Source organism: Gobius niger, assembly GCF_951799975.1.
Source record: "Gobius niger genome assembly, chromosome: 23".
Classification (NCBI taxonomy): Eukaryota; Metazoa; Chordata; class Actinopteri; order Gobiiformes; family Gobiidae; genus Gobius; species Gobius niger.
The window spans coordinates 11,003,238-11,018,159 of NC_136874.1; the positions used below are offsets into that span (position 1 = coordinate 11,003,238).

General features: G+C 44.7%; 1 protein-coding gene across 2 annotated transcripts in view; it reads right to left on the reverse strand.

Annotated features, from left to right (window-relative positions):
* The window catches only part of stk11ip (serine/threonine kinase 11 interacting protein), a 36,677-nt gene extending 22,297 nt beyond the window's left edge, over positions 1-14,380 (reverse strand). For both annotated transcript variants that reach the window (XM_079581453.1, XM_079581452.1), the window contains exons 1-19: positions 14,200-14,380; positions 14,018-14,085; positions 13,044-13,246; positions 12,246-12,320; positions 12,074-12,169; positions 11,887-11,994; positions 11,735-11,806; positions 11,540-11,669; positions 11,292-11,395; positions 11,125-11,214; positions 9,912-9,953; positions 9,656-9,814; positions 9,510-9,588; positions 8,774-9,193; positions 8,467-8,693; positions 7,976-8,083; positions 4,995-5,235; positions 1,209-1,363; positions 427-676 (exon numbers count right to left, since the gene is read on the reverse strand). In XM_079581453.1, coding sequence (XP_079437579.1) covers positions 427-676; positions 1,209-1,363; positions 4,995-5,235; positions 7,976-8,083; positions 8,467-8,693; positions 8,774-9,193; positions 9,510-9,588; positions 9,656-9,814; positions 9,912-9,953; positions 11,125-11,214; positions 11,292-11,395; positions 11,540-11,669; positions 11,735-11,806; positions 11,887-11,994; positions 12,074-12,169; positions 12,246-12,320; positions 13,044-13,246; positions 14,018-14,084 — 2,626 coding nt within the window. In that variant the 5' untranslated portion in view covers position 14,085; positions 14,200-14,380. The remainder of the gene's footprint in view (positions 1-426; positions 677-1,208; positions 1,364-4,994; positions 5,236-7,975; positions 8,084-8,466; positions 8,694-8,773; positions 9,194-9,509; positions 9,589-9,655; positions 9,815-9,911; positions 9,954-11,124; positions 11,215-11,291; positions 11,396-11,539; positions 11,670-11,734; positions 11,807-11,886; positions 11,995-12,073; positions 12,170-12,245; positions 12,321-13,043; positions 13,247-14,017; positions 14,086-14,199) is intronic.
* Between the last annotated feature and the right edge of the window lie 542 nt (positions 14,381-14,922).

Here is a 14,922-nt window from a genome sequence, read left to right on the forward strand (position 1 = left end):
GCTGGTGCGGCCACTTTAAAGTGTATCCTGCATAAGTATGATGCTTTGCGTTGTATAGTTTGAACTAATCAACTAGTTTATGTAAAGATAAAACCATAGATGGTACAATAGCAATGGACTGAGGGCGCCACACAGCTTCTTGGCAGCATTATGAACACACTTTGGGGTCATTTATCAAGAAAGGTAACTCTTACAGGGCTCCCAATCTTCTAGGTAAAGGAGAGAATGCTGTGTGACTAAAAAATGTGTAAATGGCTCTACTCCTGATCCACTTTTGCTTCTGCTACACTGGGATACTCTGGGCTAGTGGTGGTAGAAGCAGTAATAGTATTATCCAGAGTAGTCATATTATTTCTACTGCCCAACTTAATTTAATATCTACCTCTTTGTGCCAAACTATTTGTGGTGTTGAATATGCACACCCACCCTCTGGAGAGGTCCTGCCTGACAGACACGGCCCCTCCTGGGCCGCTAGGATCTCCGTGTCGGTGTAGTGGTAGCTGCCGGCCAGCTCCTCCCTGCTCTCCGTGGTGTTGGAGGGGATGGAGGTGTCGGTCTGGCTCTCTTCGATGTAGAAGGAGCTGTGGGCCGTGAGGAAGGTGGAGGTGGGCTCCTCTGTGGCGTGGGTGATGTTCAGGTGGGGGCTGCTGCTGAGGCTCGAGTCGGTGCAGTCATCCTGAGAAAATAAATGTACAGCCACAATTCATTGATTGACAAAACCACTTTCCCTAAAGAGCTCCACAGTCAGTTCAGACAGTTCTAAATCTGCTCTGGTTCAGGTAAGATGACCATGTATGACATTGTTAACTAAATATTCTATTATTAAGAGTTTAAAGGATGAATGAGCTAAGTGGCAGCTACTGACAATAGCAAGATTATTTGAATTCCACAAAATACCAAATTCTTTAAAAAAAAAAGGCAAAAGGCTTTATCAAACCAGGACTAAACTGGCTCGAAAAAGGGTTTAAAATTGACCTATATCACTAAATGATTTACGACACCAGAAAAACGCCAAACTTAAATGCATTACTAAAGCTTCAATTGCAATTCAAATGATTCTCTAAAAATGTAGATGAAATTGTACATCAATAAATCAATAAGCAAAAAAGCATTTTTCTGTATTTTCAAGGATTCCGTATTTTCCCTGGCAACACGCTGAACAAAGTGTCCTGCCAAAGGACACGACGTGCGTTGGAAATGACCGGGACCTTGATGGGGATGACGGAGCTGAGGGTTCCGTCCAGGCGGTCGTCGTCGCTGTCCGGCAGGGGGGGGTGGTCGGTGGGCGTGCTGCTGTAGGGAGCGGAGGGGTCGGCCAGCTGCACCACGTGGTCACTGCCGCACTCCGGACACGCGCTTGTGCCTGGAGGGAAAAGAACACATAACCCCTTTTATATTGAATACAAAACAAAGAGATGAATTATGCATCATCGCTGGCAACACTTCAGACAGCGGTGTGTTTTTAATGTAGTAAACGCTGATTTACGCAACTCTTTGGAGACATGTTACATCACCGAGATGAGACCAGTGTTTACAGCAGTCATTTGTTTAATAAAATGGTATTTGCATCTTCATCCTTCGTCAGTCAGATATCTTCATTAGAGTCACATTCAAGGTCAGTAGGTCTGCTTAGCTTTTTCACTTTTCATGGTTTTCAAATGATTCCTTAGCTTGATGTTGAAATGCCTGTGGTAAGCGTTCATCATAATTTTACACCAACTGAGTGGCAATTTAAGAAATGCTGAAAAGCTGAATGCTGGCAAAAACAAGTTTCAACCAATGTCATTATTTAACTTTTAATCACTGATCTTCACACATTTTACTGATTATTACTATTACGAGTGTTTCTAACCATTTGGCAAACATCAGTTTCAAACTAGTCTTGTGATTTTCCGTATTCGTCGATTGTTATGCCAAATGAACAACTTCAAGGCACTGGATTCTTTGAAGAGCTCAGAGACGAAAAACAACCCTCTGCTTCTGCGTATTTCCAATTCCAGGTAATTTGCAATTTGACCCTTTTCAAAATGTCTCAGTAAGCACAATGGTCATTAACACACAATAACAAAGTCTCCTGGTTTGGACTCGTTTCAAATGACTTCACCGCAAAACTGCAGAGAAGTATTTCAAACATATTGCAAGTACATGAAGCTGGACAAGATGAGTACATTTGGTCATATACAGGGTGGGGTGTGGGAACTTCCTTCTTTGAAAAGCATGTGGGGATGTTACGGAGGGTCACAGTGAGGTGAGACAGGGACCATTGGAAACGGGCTGATGGGAGGTTTGTGTCCACACCTGTTTCAGTCACAAACATGCTGTAGTTGAGGGAGCAGTGAGGGAGGGGGGCGTATTTTGGCCACTTGTGCATTATGCCTTTAGTGGACACTTTGAAATTGCCCCATTGCTTCAGGAAAATGGGAAAAATGTCAAAAAGAAAGAAAGGACCGACGAGGATCGTTCGAGCGACTTTGTCCGTCTATGCCACGTTCTGCTCGTAAACATGCAGTTGCCCTTTGCATGTCGGGACGTCCAATCATCCAGTTCTTCACGATGAACTCTCTTCTTCACTCATACAAAATGACTTCCGTGAATTCTTGGAAGTCTTGGAGAAGCCTCCCCGGGTGATCTCTCTGAGAGGGGACGTAAACTGGCCTGCGTACTTGCCTGATTGAGCCCCCTGTGATCATTTCCTGTGGGTTATCTCCAATCCCTGGTTTATAACCTTTTTTTTTCTTCTCCACAGATCCTGAAGACCTACAGAATGACATCCAAACTGAAATTGCCAATATGCCGGTACTGTGGTATATTGTACTGTAACCTCTTCTATACATACGTGCCACTCTGATTTCATACAAACTCTAGGCGCCTAAGATTATACACGTAGGAAATTTAGCTCAAGCAAAACTGCTAAACTAAACATTATTTCCTAATGATTTTCAGAAATGTCTTGCTTCCGAGCGTGCCAGTGCATTTGTAAAACCTGGAGGCGAGCGGCGCTCTCTTAAGTCAAGCCACGTGTTGTTACAAACGATCTGTTAGCTTACATTTCGCAGCAACAAGCGCCGCAAACAACAGACGGGGCTTCCAACAAATACCAGCAGCATGTGTCACGCAGCGCCCTCAGCCCGTGGACGTGTACAGGCGGAGCGGGCTCGAACGCGGGGCTACGGGAGGACGGGGACTATCTGTCTACTCATTACAGAGGTGGGAACAGAGCAGGCCCATAAAACTGCTGAGATAACAGGCAGGAGGACGCTCGGGTGTTTTGGGAAGAGGGGACGTTATCATAGAAAGAAGAAGGTTGGGACATTCTGGTTGCTGCACGGCTCAAAGTCCATTCAATTTTCTCTAAAACAATAAAGTGTCAGACGAATCTCAAATCTCTAACTCTTAAATTTTGTTTTCCTTCACTCTATCCCACTGTGTCCCATCCTTTTCAGCGCTGCCTTCGCTCTCTGACGTCAATGCGTGTTTTGCCATGTGGTCCTCTGCCAGGTGAAATGGCGTCTTTTTGTATCCGGACTCGAAAACAAAGCATTTTTCATGGTTTGGGCCCTGAAAACCATAGAGTAAACATTGGCATAGCTGGGAGTTTTTGCTGTGTGAGGCTGCGGTAGACTGTGCATGAGTCAGGAGCGAGAGGAGAGGATGCAGAGGCGAGGCTGCGTGTCTGCATCTATGAGTGAAAGCGATGACCAAAAAGGATAAGTGCTCTGTGGCTTGAATGAGGGTTTTGGCCTCAGACTTATTTTTCCACTTGTTTTGACTTTGGGCTAATAAAGTGCATATATAGTAACATACTAATCGTGCGGTGGAGCTGCTGCAAGTTGTTTTGTTGAAGGGTTTGTCACCTCTGACCGAGAAGCTTTGTTTCCAGAGTAAATGGCCCACACCAGTGCTTTGACTTTGTGGGACCTGGTTCACCTCCAGTCATGTCTCCACAGGTTTGGACAATGATATGAAGGTAATGCAAAGTCTCTTAAACAGGAGAGAACTGGGGCTGGGCCGCTTTTAAAGGGACCATTTCGGTGGTAGTAGCAGGATCTGCTCCGGTGGTAGTACTTTCAGTCAGACCAGGAATTCTTTGGTGACGTGGCTATGAAAGATTGTGTAACACAGATACATGTGCATCACTGCATCTGGCAATTACCTTTAAATATCAATTCAGCAAATCCAAATTAGTTTTATTACAGATATTGTCATAATTTAAAAACACCTAAAAAAAAATCACCAAACAAACATGGGTTTGCTTTGAGCGACTATAACTTTCCAGTGAGCGGGACGTCTCCAGCTTGTCTCCATGATGACTAAAGCAGCCAAATATGAGATTTATAAATAGATTAGGCCCCCATTCTTTGATTGCCCCAGCAAACAGCATTTTCTGTGTTTAGCTGCTCATTTGGAGCATATTTTGTACAATCCAAAATGTTCCGCAGTGTGCCCTTCTTAGCTTTGTACATCAGGCACAGAAGCTTTAACCTGACTTTCTGGAAACTCCCTGCTCAATGCAGGCTGTGTTATCAGCTCAATGATCTCAGTCAATCACTTTCTGCGGTGAAAAGTGTGAAGTGGATGCCTCCGGACACAGGCAGCAAAGTTTACACAAGCAGGACGGTGCGGATGGCTGTGAGAAAATTCTAGATCGATCATAGGGGAACTGTTTGGTGCCAAAAAACCTAGCATAAAACAGTGAAAACAATTATTTTACTTTTTGTTAATGGCATGATGGCAAATTCTTGCCGCCGTGGTCAACGCAGTTTAAGTGTTCTGAACGGGTTTGTGGAAGAATGATTCACGTCCTCTCAAAGAAGCAATAAATTCCAGGAAACACAGTTTGTGGCGCTTCAGGAAAACAACCAGGACTAAATACTCCAATCTCAATGATGCTTTTGACGTTATAACACGGATTGAAATCTCCACGCACAACAAATATATGCAACATTTGGTGCAAAGTAAAACAGCATACCTCCTAAATGTGTCTTGGTACGCACCTGTCCCATCCACACTGTCCTCCTCCAGCCCGTCCTCCTCTACCCCGTCCTCCCCCAGCACCACCGCAGACCCCAGCCTGGCCCCCCTGACAGGAGCTCCTGGCTCCAGCTCGCCGTCCTGCTGCTGGTGATGAGAGGAGAACTCCAGCCGACAGCGGAGACACTGCAGTCGCACGTGTCCGAGCGTGAGGGAGAGACGCTGGTTCTGCTGCACCACGCCGCCCAGCACTTCTGTCAGCGCCTGGCGAGAAGCGACACACACAAAACCTTTAAAACAGAGCTGGGGAGGGACTGTCAAGGTTTTATCAATAGAAAGTTCCAGACACAATATAGGCCAAAAACAGAAAAGAGATGCCACTTGGATCTGGGGCTGCTGCATTGCGTTCCAATCAAAGTCAAAGGTTCACGCTTTAAAAATCCAGAGAACAAAAACTTGTGTAGTTAAAAAAAAAATACAATACTCCTGATACTCCTCTCAGAGCTGTCTCAGAACGGGAATCTACTGTATTTGTAGAAAAAACTATATTGTTTGGGGCCAGGCGTTTAAGCTGTTATGGCAAATGTAAAGTCTCCATTGGAATATTTCACATTACAGAGTTCCTTTTAGAGTCACCCCTGACCACTAGGGGGTGGTGTTGCAGCATTGCCAGCACCCGCCCATGAGGACTGATGCTGCCTTCACGTGCTCTGGTAAAGATGATCCTTTCCCGTTGTGACGTGGAAATTATTGTGAGTACAAAAATACACAACTAAAACTTACATGAGCGGAAAAGGAGACAACATTAAAATTGAGTGGCTAAAAAGCTTAATGTATAGTGTATCAGCTTCATCACAATCAGCTAAAAGGCCCGAAAATGTAGCATCACTGCGGTCAAAGGTGCTACTACTACTTTGTCACACACCGGGACAGAGCAAACATCAACTCTCTCAGGACATCCCAGAGAAACAGATGGTGCGGCCAGATCAAAACAAACATGGCGGCTCACCAATCAATCAAAACGGTCACAAAGCACCAAATTCACAGCTAGAAACCAACATGAACATATTTCAAGACACAAAACCTTCTGAAAACAATACACAGTGCAATAAAATGATCATGGACTGAATAGAAACCCAGACAAGGAGCATTTGAGAGCATGATTACGTATTACACGATATGGCCCTGCTCTATCGTTGTCCAATAACCATAAAAGTGCACTTTGTTGCCGGGACGACCAACAGCCTTGAACACCGCTAATCACCTGAAAAAGCCGTGGTCTGCATCAATCGTAATCTGCATCCTTTCTTTTTGGAGCAACCTTTGGATTTTAATTCAACTTTTATGGACGAACACATTACATTTTTACAGGGGAGCTAGAAAATCTGTAACCTTCCCAGAATTGCTTTCAGCGCGGCTTTTTTCTTAGTAAAACTTTTTTTTAGGTTCCTGACTGCTTTCCGCGAGCAGAAGAAGAAGAAGGGAGGAGAAAAAAAAAGCCCCACATTAAGGAATTGGCATGGCCGTGTGGTACTGTGTTCAAATTATATCTGGCGCGGTTTGTAAAGTTGCACAATGTGAGAAGACTATGGCTATAAAAGAGGCTGTAAACATGGTACACTGTGTACTGCTGGTGGGGATTTGAAGAGGAAAGGCGCGGAAGGGCAGAGGGCAAACCTTGTAAACATGACCGCACGGAGCAAATATGTCCGAATGGTGCCATTGGGGAGAATTTTCTGCAATCAGGGATTCAAAAACAAAATCAATCGGAGAGACTGGGTGGTAGGACGGCACGATCAATCGAGAACAAAGACAAAGGACTCCATGTGGTACTCGGTTACTTTGTTTTGTCTTGAGCAATGTTATTTTAAAGTAACAGTACTTCATGGTACTAAATTAAGCTTATAGTAAGAAGTTTAATCCTTTCAAACATGTCTGAAGAATATTTTCATCCATCTAATTTTGGAGGTTCAATTGCTGTGTATGGTATCAGAGTTTTCATTTTCATTTGTGCATTTTCTTGGGAGTACTTTGATAATGTTATTTAAAATTGCCCTCAGCGACTCCATTTTGCTGGATTGGAATGGTTGCATTCCCACATTGCATCACTAGATAGACCACCTTTAAAACAGTGAGTTAACTTTGTCCCGCAGAAGCAGACGAGCGCCGCACTTCCCTCGCCTCTCACGTTTCACCCCCAAAAACACACCCACCACCTGCCCCCAAACACGAGCAGGGATCGCAGCATTATGACAGAAGTTTACTAAAGAAACATCTGACCGGCCTGCTCTGATGCAGCTGAAATCCTCATGAAATGTCGCTTGTTTAATAATCCAATGTCTACAGGGAGCTTTCGTATTTTTGTCAGTAGTGAAAAAAAATCTATTACAGGAGTAAAGCTTAGGGTAACTATAAGTATTTGGGTCATCATTTAGGAGACACAGCACTTCACATGCAATTAGGGACGGACACCACCACCTGGACCAATAAGCTCCAGCCTTCACCGTTCTCCTATTGGGGTCAAGACTCCTTCTCTTCTCATGGATGCCTTCCCTGCATCTGATCTGTTCGTGTCCTCCCTGAGATGTAGAACCATAGCGTTGTGCTTCCCTTCCTCTCTTGAGTCACAGGTACTCTGTAAACATGGCCTCTGTACTTCACTCATGAGCTTGAGCTACTGATGCCGCTAAAACATGCTCAAAGAATCCAGTCTGCAAAGTGGACATCCTCCTCGTGTGGCTCTAGTTCATTTTACAGGCAGGCTGTGTTTTCATTTAAACTCAGTCCACAAATCAGCGCAAAAAAACATTTCAGATATTTTTTCATTCAAAGACAAAAAAAGACTGTAAATCTTTGAATCCAATATGCCAACAAAGTCACCCTGCTAACTTAATCCTCTCATATCTTTCAGATTTTATCACTACAAATGAGCTTGTCATTGTTACACATAAAAATGTCCAAGAAGGCCTTTTCCCCTCAGGTCAATAAGCACTGGGTGGTTTACCTGCAGCGCCTCCTGTGGGTGGTCGTCGAGCAGCACGTAGCGTCTCCTCTGTTTCTCTTTGCTGATGTAGTCGAACTGGAGTTCTACAGCTGGGAGCTTTACAGAGTCCTAAAGACAAGGAGAGAACGAAACAGAGGCTGGTTTCAGCAGAAAAGGACTGAAAATACCATCGTTTAACCTTTATGCTACTGTGCCACCATAGAAGTGTGTCAAGTAAGAGTGTGGACGGGATATAACAGGATATAATGCTATTAAGAGCATATTGATGCTAAAGAATTCTATAGCAGAATAAAGAGTTTGATTACAAAAACAGATATCGCTGATTTGATCAAGAAAGGCTGACCTAATACTTTTATTGCATTGTCAAAAAGCAGATGTTAATATTTCTGTAAAAGTTTTACATCTTCTCTCTCAGCACAAATGAACAAAAGTACTATTTCAACGTGACGGCATAATGTAGTCAGAGAAAATGATAAGGTCCAGTTAGTTACGTTTTCCCCTCGAGTCCAGCTGGCCTCAGAGGTGTCCACTTTAGTGAGACTGTCCAGCTCCAGTCGGCACCTCTCCTGTCCCCGCTGCATGTCCACCTCCAGCAGGAGGCCTCTCCTGATGCGCAGGAACACCTCTCTGCTGCTCCTCATCCTCTCATCCCCCTCCTCTGAGCCATCCTCATCTGCCTCAGACAGCACGCCCACCAGCAGGGGGTGACACAGGTCCACTGGGAACAAAGGTTTTGTATTTCTTTTTCAGATCTACTGGACTGCACAGGGAAAAATCATTTACTTTACACTTGAATACCTCCCAAGTCTTCCTCCTCCTCGTCCTCTTTCGTATCCCCGTCAGTACGGACTGAGCTTTTCCGACTTGCCGACACTTCCCCCCTCAGACCCTCCTGACTCTCCTCCGTCGTACACTCTGAGAGCCTCTGCAGCGTCGTCTCCATGTCCAGCTCTAAGTCCGCTGCAGACATGTCCACCTTGGCCTGGGACGACAGCGGAGGAGGCGGCGCCGTCTCTTCTGCAGACAGCGGTTGCGTTTCCGGAGTGTGTGAGTGAGGGGGCGAGTGGTTGAAGCCGTTGTGGGTGTTTTGGGTGACAGTGGAGGCGATGGGTGGGGGTGTTTCCTCCAGGTGGTGGTGGTAGCGGAGCCAGTCTTCTCCCAGCTGCTCCCTGAAGCTGGACATGCGCTCAATCTCCTCCTGGTGTGGGAGGACCATTTCTGGACAGATGAGATTGTTAGGAACTTACAATTCAAAGTAACCTAATGACGTGTTTTTGGGTGAAATAATGAGGACAGGTCTGGAAAAGGAGGACGTCTGGTCACCCTCGTGAATAATGAATGGATCACTGGGTGGGAGTAAGTTATGCGACAGAAGCTCATCGAAACACCACCCAAGGAAATGCTTGGACAGTTACTGCAGTGGTTATTCCTCCCGACCATGGTGTACAATTAGCTAACACAGACAAATATTACAGCTAGCAGTTGTCAAATAAAATCTAAATAATTCTCTTTTTCGCTCTTCCCAGTAACTTACTTTGCACTGGCACTGGTTTGCTCTCATAGTCCGTGTCGCTGGGTTCGGAGATGCTCGCTCGCCGCACTCTTGGTTTACTCTGCGACACAGACAAACGATCACAAACTCTTCCTTCACGTCAGATTCAGGCGCCCGTCCTTCCATACCTTGGATTTCTTGAGCCTGCGGGAGTTGGACGGCTCTGCCACAGACACGCTGTCGGTGAGCTCCCCCGGGCCGCTGGAGCCTTCCTGCTGAGCGCGCTCCGGGGCCACGGACACAGACGACTGGCTCTGGGCGATCACGTGACCAGACCTGGGCAGAACCTGAACAACACACAAGAAATGAGCGGACGTTACATTTCCTACACAATGACTATGATTCTTTATCTACCGGTGCCAGACATGAACACAGGATACTCACTGATATCTCTGAGGAGGTCAGCTTGGCACCATTCAGCTTGAACTAATGAAACAAAAGTCAAAGACTTGTTTTTAATCTCTACAGGTTTATAATGCCCATATGTTCCACACAATAAACCTGTCCTGAGCAGCTCAATGTACTGCACATTTATACGCACTGGTGCACAGTACACTGCTGCTGTTGTGTCATTGGGCAAGAAACGTCACCAACATTGTCTATACAGTACCGTCAAAAGTTTGGAATGTGTATTGTTTTTCTTTATTTTCAACACTAAATTATTTACATTGTGTGATTCTCATTGAAGACGTTAAACTATAATTGAACACATGTGATTATGTAGAAAACTAAAAAGGGTGAAATAACTCAGATTCTTTGAAATTTTTCAAAATGGCCATTCGTCTCGGCATCTTCCCAATGAGCTTTATGTCTGTGAAGTCGAAACCCTTTCTGGTGACAACACCATGTAGCCCATTTAGAAAAGGTCAAGACAAAAGACGGCTATTTTGAGGAATTTAAAGGCCATACCATCTTTGCTCTGCCCGATCCCGTCAGATCTCAGAAGCTAAGCAGGGAAGGGCCTGGTCAGTACGTGGATGGGAGACACCAGGAAACACCAGGAAGCCTGGGTGAATGTAGTGAATGAGTGTATGGTTGGTGGTGGTCAGATGGTGCTGACTGCCTCGCTTCCGTCAGTCAACCTCAGGGCAGCTGTGGCTAGTACATAACATACATAACATAATTCGATATGTGTTCATTTATAAATTAACACCTTCAGTGACAATCTACAATGTAAATAGTCTTGAAGTAAAAGAAAAAAGCAAAACATAAAAAAGTGTTTCCAATCTTTTGACCTGTACTGTATACAAATGTAATTTTCTTCTCTATATAATTAGTAAATGGTCATTTGTACATTTTTCCCACCTTTTTTTAGGCTCAAAATGCTTTTCATAAAAGTACTGAACTAATCCCACGCCTCATGCAAACACCTGCATTGGAGCTGAAGTAACTGTACCTGATTTTCTTCCTAGTAAAAAAATCTGGATGGAAAATTAAGTAGCAGCCAGTTTCAGCTACTTTACATTACCGTGACAGTAATCTTTCCTATAAACCCATCCCTGTGAAGACCTGACATGTTAGAAATGAGCTCGGATTGATAGGCCCAACTAACTGAACGATCATTGTATCAGGATATTTCTGAAGATGCAGGACTCACTCTCAGATTGGCCGCCTTTGGGGACATATGCCTCACAGTGCAAGTGCGGTGTGTCTTTTGATAAAACAGCGGATTCCCTTCCAAACCCAGCTGCAAAGACACAGAAAGAGAGTTGAAAACATGACCAGATCAGCTCTCTGTAGTGACAGCAATGCCGTGGCCCTCACAGTGTTGAGGCAGTGCAGCAGAGACAGCGGTGCGAGCTGGGAGTGCTCCAGGAGGAGGTTATACGCCAAGTCTAGATGCTGCAAAGAAGACAACTGCTCCACGCCTGGAGAGAGGAAAGCGTTATCAAAACCTCAACCACAGAACAATGCTCGGGCCTCGCAGCAGACAGTATCTCAAAATAGATCGCGTGTAATTATCTCGGTCTGTTGCGGCGTGGTGGAAAACAAGCCAGAGCGTGTCCGTTTACCATTAATGGCCTCCAGCTCGTTGTTGCGCAGGACCAGACTGACGAGTTTGGCCCGGGCGCTGAGGCCGAGCGTTGGCGCCCTCTGCAGGCAGTTGTAGCCCAGGTTGAGGTGCTCCAGCTCGCTCAAAGGCTTGAAGAAAGACACAAGAGATTACGTCACAAAACAGCTCCAAAATCTGAAAATCGTTGCTTTACCTTGAGGAATTCAGCGCAGTCTTGAATCTTGTTGTGGCTTAAATCCAGGTACTTGAGGACGTTCAGTAAACTCTACCGAAACAATCACAAGGGATAGTGTTTAATGATGCAGCACAGGTCTACCATGTCCTTTCTGGTGTCCGTTCTCTTACGAGGGACTGGTCGAGGCTGATGATGGAGTTGTAGCTGAAGTTGAGCGTGTGCAGCTCGAGCCAGGGCAGCGCGGAGCTCAGGTCGCCGCCGCAAAGGGACAGGAGTTCCTGGAGAAGAAAGACAAATCAATGAGAAGTAATGCAAAAGCTACAATCGAAACATCTGCGCTCCGGAGGATGATAATACCTCGAGTGAGCTGAGACTTTTGGAGCAGATAAACACCTCCAGTTGGGAGTAGACTCCGCGGAGACCTTCGAGGCAATGCGGAGGGACTCGCTTGATCTGCAGGGGAAACAAAAGCAGGAGGTTATTCACGAAAAGTAAAGATGGGAAAGGGAAAGGATAGGTGGCAGCTCACCTCGAGAAACTTTAAAGATTTGAAGGGAAAAATCTTGACCACGGACAGGAGACGAAAACCTGTTGGGTTAATGATCTGGGGAAAAAATGGACATCCACTTAAAAACAAGACTTTTTATCTTTTACATTGATTTCTTAAATAAACTATTAGTCTGTGACATGACCTACAATTGTGGCTCTGTGGTTTCATCTTTTAAGTGAAGGCACAGTTGATCAATCATATACAGGTTTTTTAACGGGAAGGACGAGTGGCACAAACCTAATTGCCGGATAAAAAGACCTTCATGACAGCCACACGCTCAATTCTTTTTATTCCTTCCTCTTTATTTACAGCTGCAGTGAAGAGGAGCAAGAGGAGGGGGGTGGGAGGAGCTTATGGGAAGATCCCTTTGACAATAAGGAAGTGGAACTACTGGATATTATTGTTTTAGATCAAAATAGTATTTTCTAACCAACAAAGTGTAAGTGCAGTGATAAAGATGTGTTATTATCAAATACCTGCAAAAAGCACAATACCCACTCCTTAATATAGAAATAAAAAATGCTGGTGCTTGTTTCTTCTTCTAATGCTAAATCTGTATTTCATGAATATTTTTGTGACTGCATTTCCTAAACCTACAAAGATTGGACCCTTTCTGAGCAGTTCTGGCCTCAAACAGCATTCATCACGGCACCATTGATTTGTTAGCATGTCATTAGAAGCAAATGACTGCTTGTATAATAACATAAATATTGGTCATTCCCACTTCTGCCTCTAGAGGGCACTCAACTTCCAAACTTTTGCCCAACGTGGAAGTACCTTGAGCGACACGGTCTTCTGCAGCACGTCAAAGAGGAACTGCAGCTGCAGCAGCGACGCGGTGTCCGCCGGGTGAGAGGGCAGAGCCAGGAAGCCGTGCTGCTGACTGCGGGACAGCAGGTACTGCTCGAACAGACGCGTGAGCTGCTGCAGCGTGGAGGCCGGCAGGGTGAGGGTGCTGCTGCCCTCCAGCACGAGGTCACCTAAGAAAAAAGGCAAAAACATTTACAGCTGGCAAGAAGAGGACACAAACCAGGAGCAATGTTAGGCCAGTTACTTTCAAATGTTCTTTCGAAAATAAAAGCTTTTGACATTGATTTTGAAAACAGTTCTTCTCAGTTTAGAGATTGTCCTCCATGTCAGCAGTTTTAAGGACATTTCTTTGTTAAAAATAACGACAAGATTTCTAAGGTTTGATTTCGCAGATGAGCTCAGATGATCCCTGGAATGGCATCATCAGGGTCAGTCACCTGCGCCTCACTTTTATCTGAATTTAGCTGCTGGGAATTTGCACCGAGCCACTATTTGACTTGCACAAGACGAAAAATTTCAGCAGAGACTTTCATTACTTTTAATCCAGCTCAAAAATATAGCAGTGTAGGAAACTTGGAAGTAGTAGGAAGTAAAAGTACTCATTGTAAAATGTACTTTAAACAAAATAAATGAAAAAGCACCATACATTTGTACTGTTGACTGTGTCACCTTTGTCATTCCCCTCAGTGACAGCACACATAATGCAAAAGGTGAACACATCTATATATAGTATGGCCTATGGTATATTACATTCTGTGAGTGCAGCCATTTTCCACATCAATCAATGTTCAAATCGTAACAACAAAGCGCACTTTTGTCCTAAGACTGCTGTCCTTGTAACCTAAACAGTTTGCAGTGTTTACGGAAGTGTCAACTAAGAACAACTCTGTAATAATATAAAGCCTTATTGAGATCTATTCCAGGTTTGACAACAAACTCACCATCATTCCGAAGGAGCTTGGCCAAACTATGGACCAGAGGAGAGTGTCCAGCCTGAGATACAGCCATCCTGCAGAGAAAACAACAAAGGACGTCACTTCATATGATATAAATGAATGATCTTCTTTCACTTTTGCTTTGCTAACTCATGCTAGCCTGGGAGAAGCTCGCGCTAAAGCCGTACCTGCGCAGTGACGGCCCGTTAAAACACGACGGACATGAGAGACACGGCGCACGCACACGCTCAGTCCCAGTCTGTGGATAAACTGGGACAAAACCCCGCAGACTGAGCTGGTGTGAAGAGGCAGAGCGCCATCATAACACCGACACAGCGCACGGCAATGTTGACATTTTATCGTCACATGACAGGAGCGGCTCGGCTGTACGGTGGCCGGAGTGTGTCAGACTCTCTGCTCCGGACACTGTAAAAAACATAGAAATATATACAGTAAAAACGCACAATTATCACGACTGGTTCATCATTGCTTTTACAGCTGCGTTAAAAAGAGGCTTTGCGAGTTTTGTTTTGCTCAAAATTGTCACTTTTTTTGTTTCATTGGACGCATGCGGCAGGGATGTATGATGGCCACCAGATGGCGCCACACAACAAGCAGACATACAGCAGACCACAGAAGCTTTTATTCTTTATATTGCAATGTTACCTGAGAGACACACTATTTGATCTTCTCAAAAATATAATAGGAACTGTATTGGATTTTGTTTTAAGTTATGGTGGTGGGGGAAATATGTGGTTCATCTTAAGGATTGATCTTAAATGTCCTGTGTGAGGAACTTTGGATGGTTTGTGTCTCATTCATTCAATCTTTATTAAGGACACAAGTGAGGACACATAATCCATATTTATGTTCAAAAATAAAAGAGGGTAGAAAAAGATTAAAATGTTTGT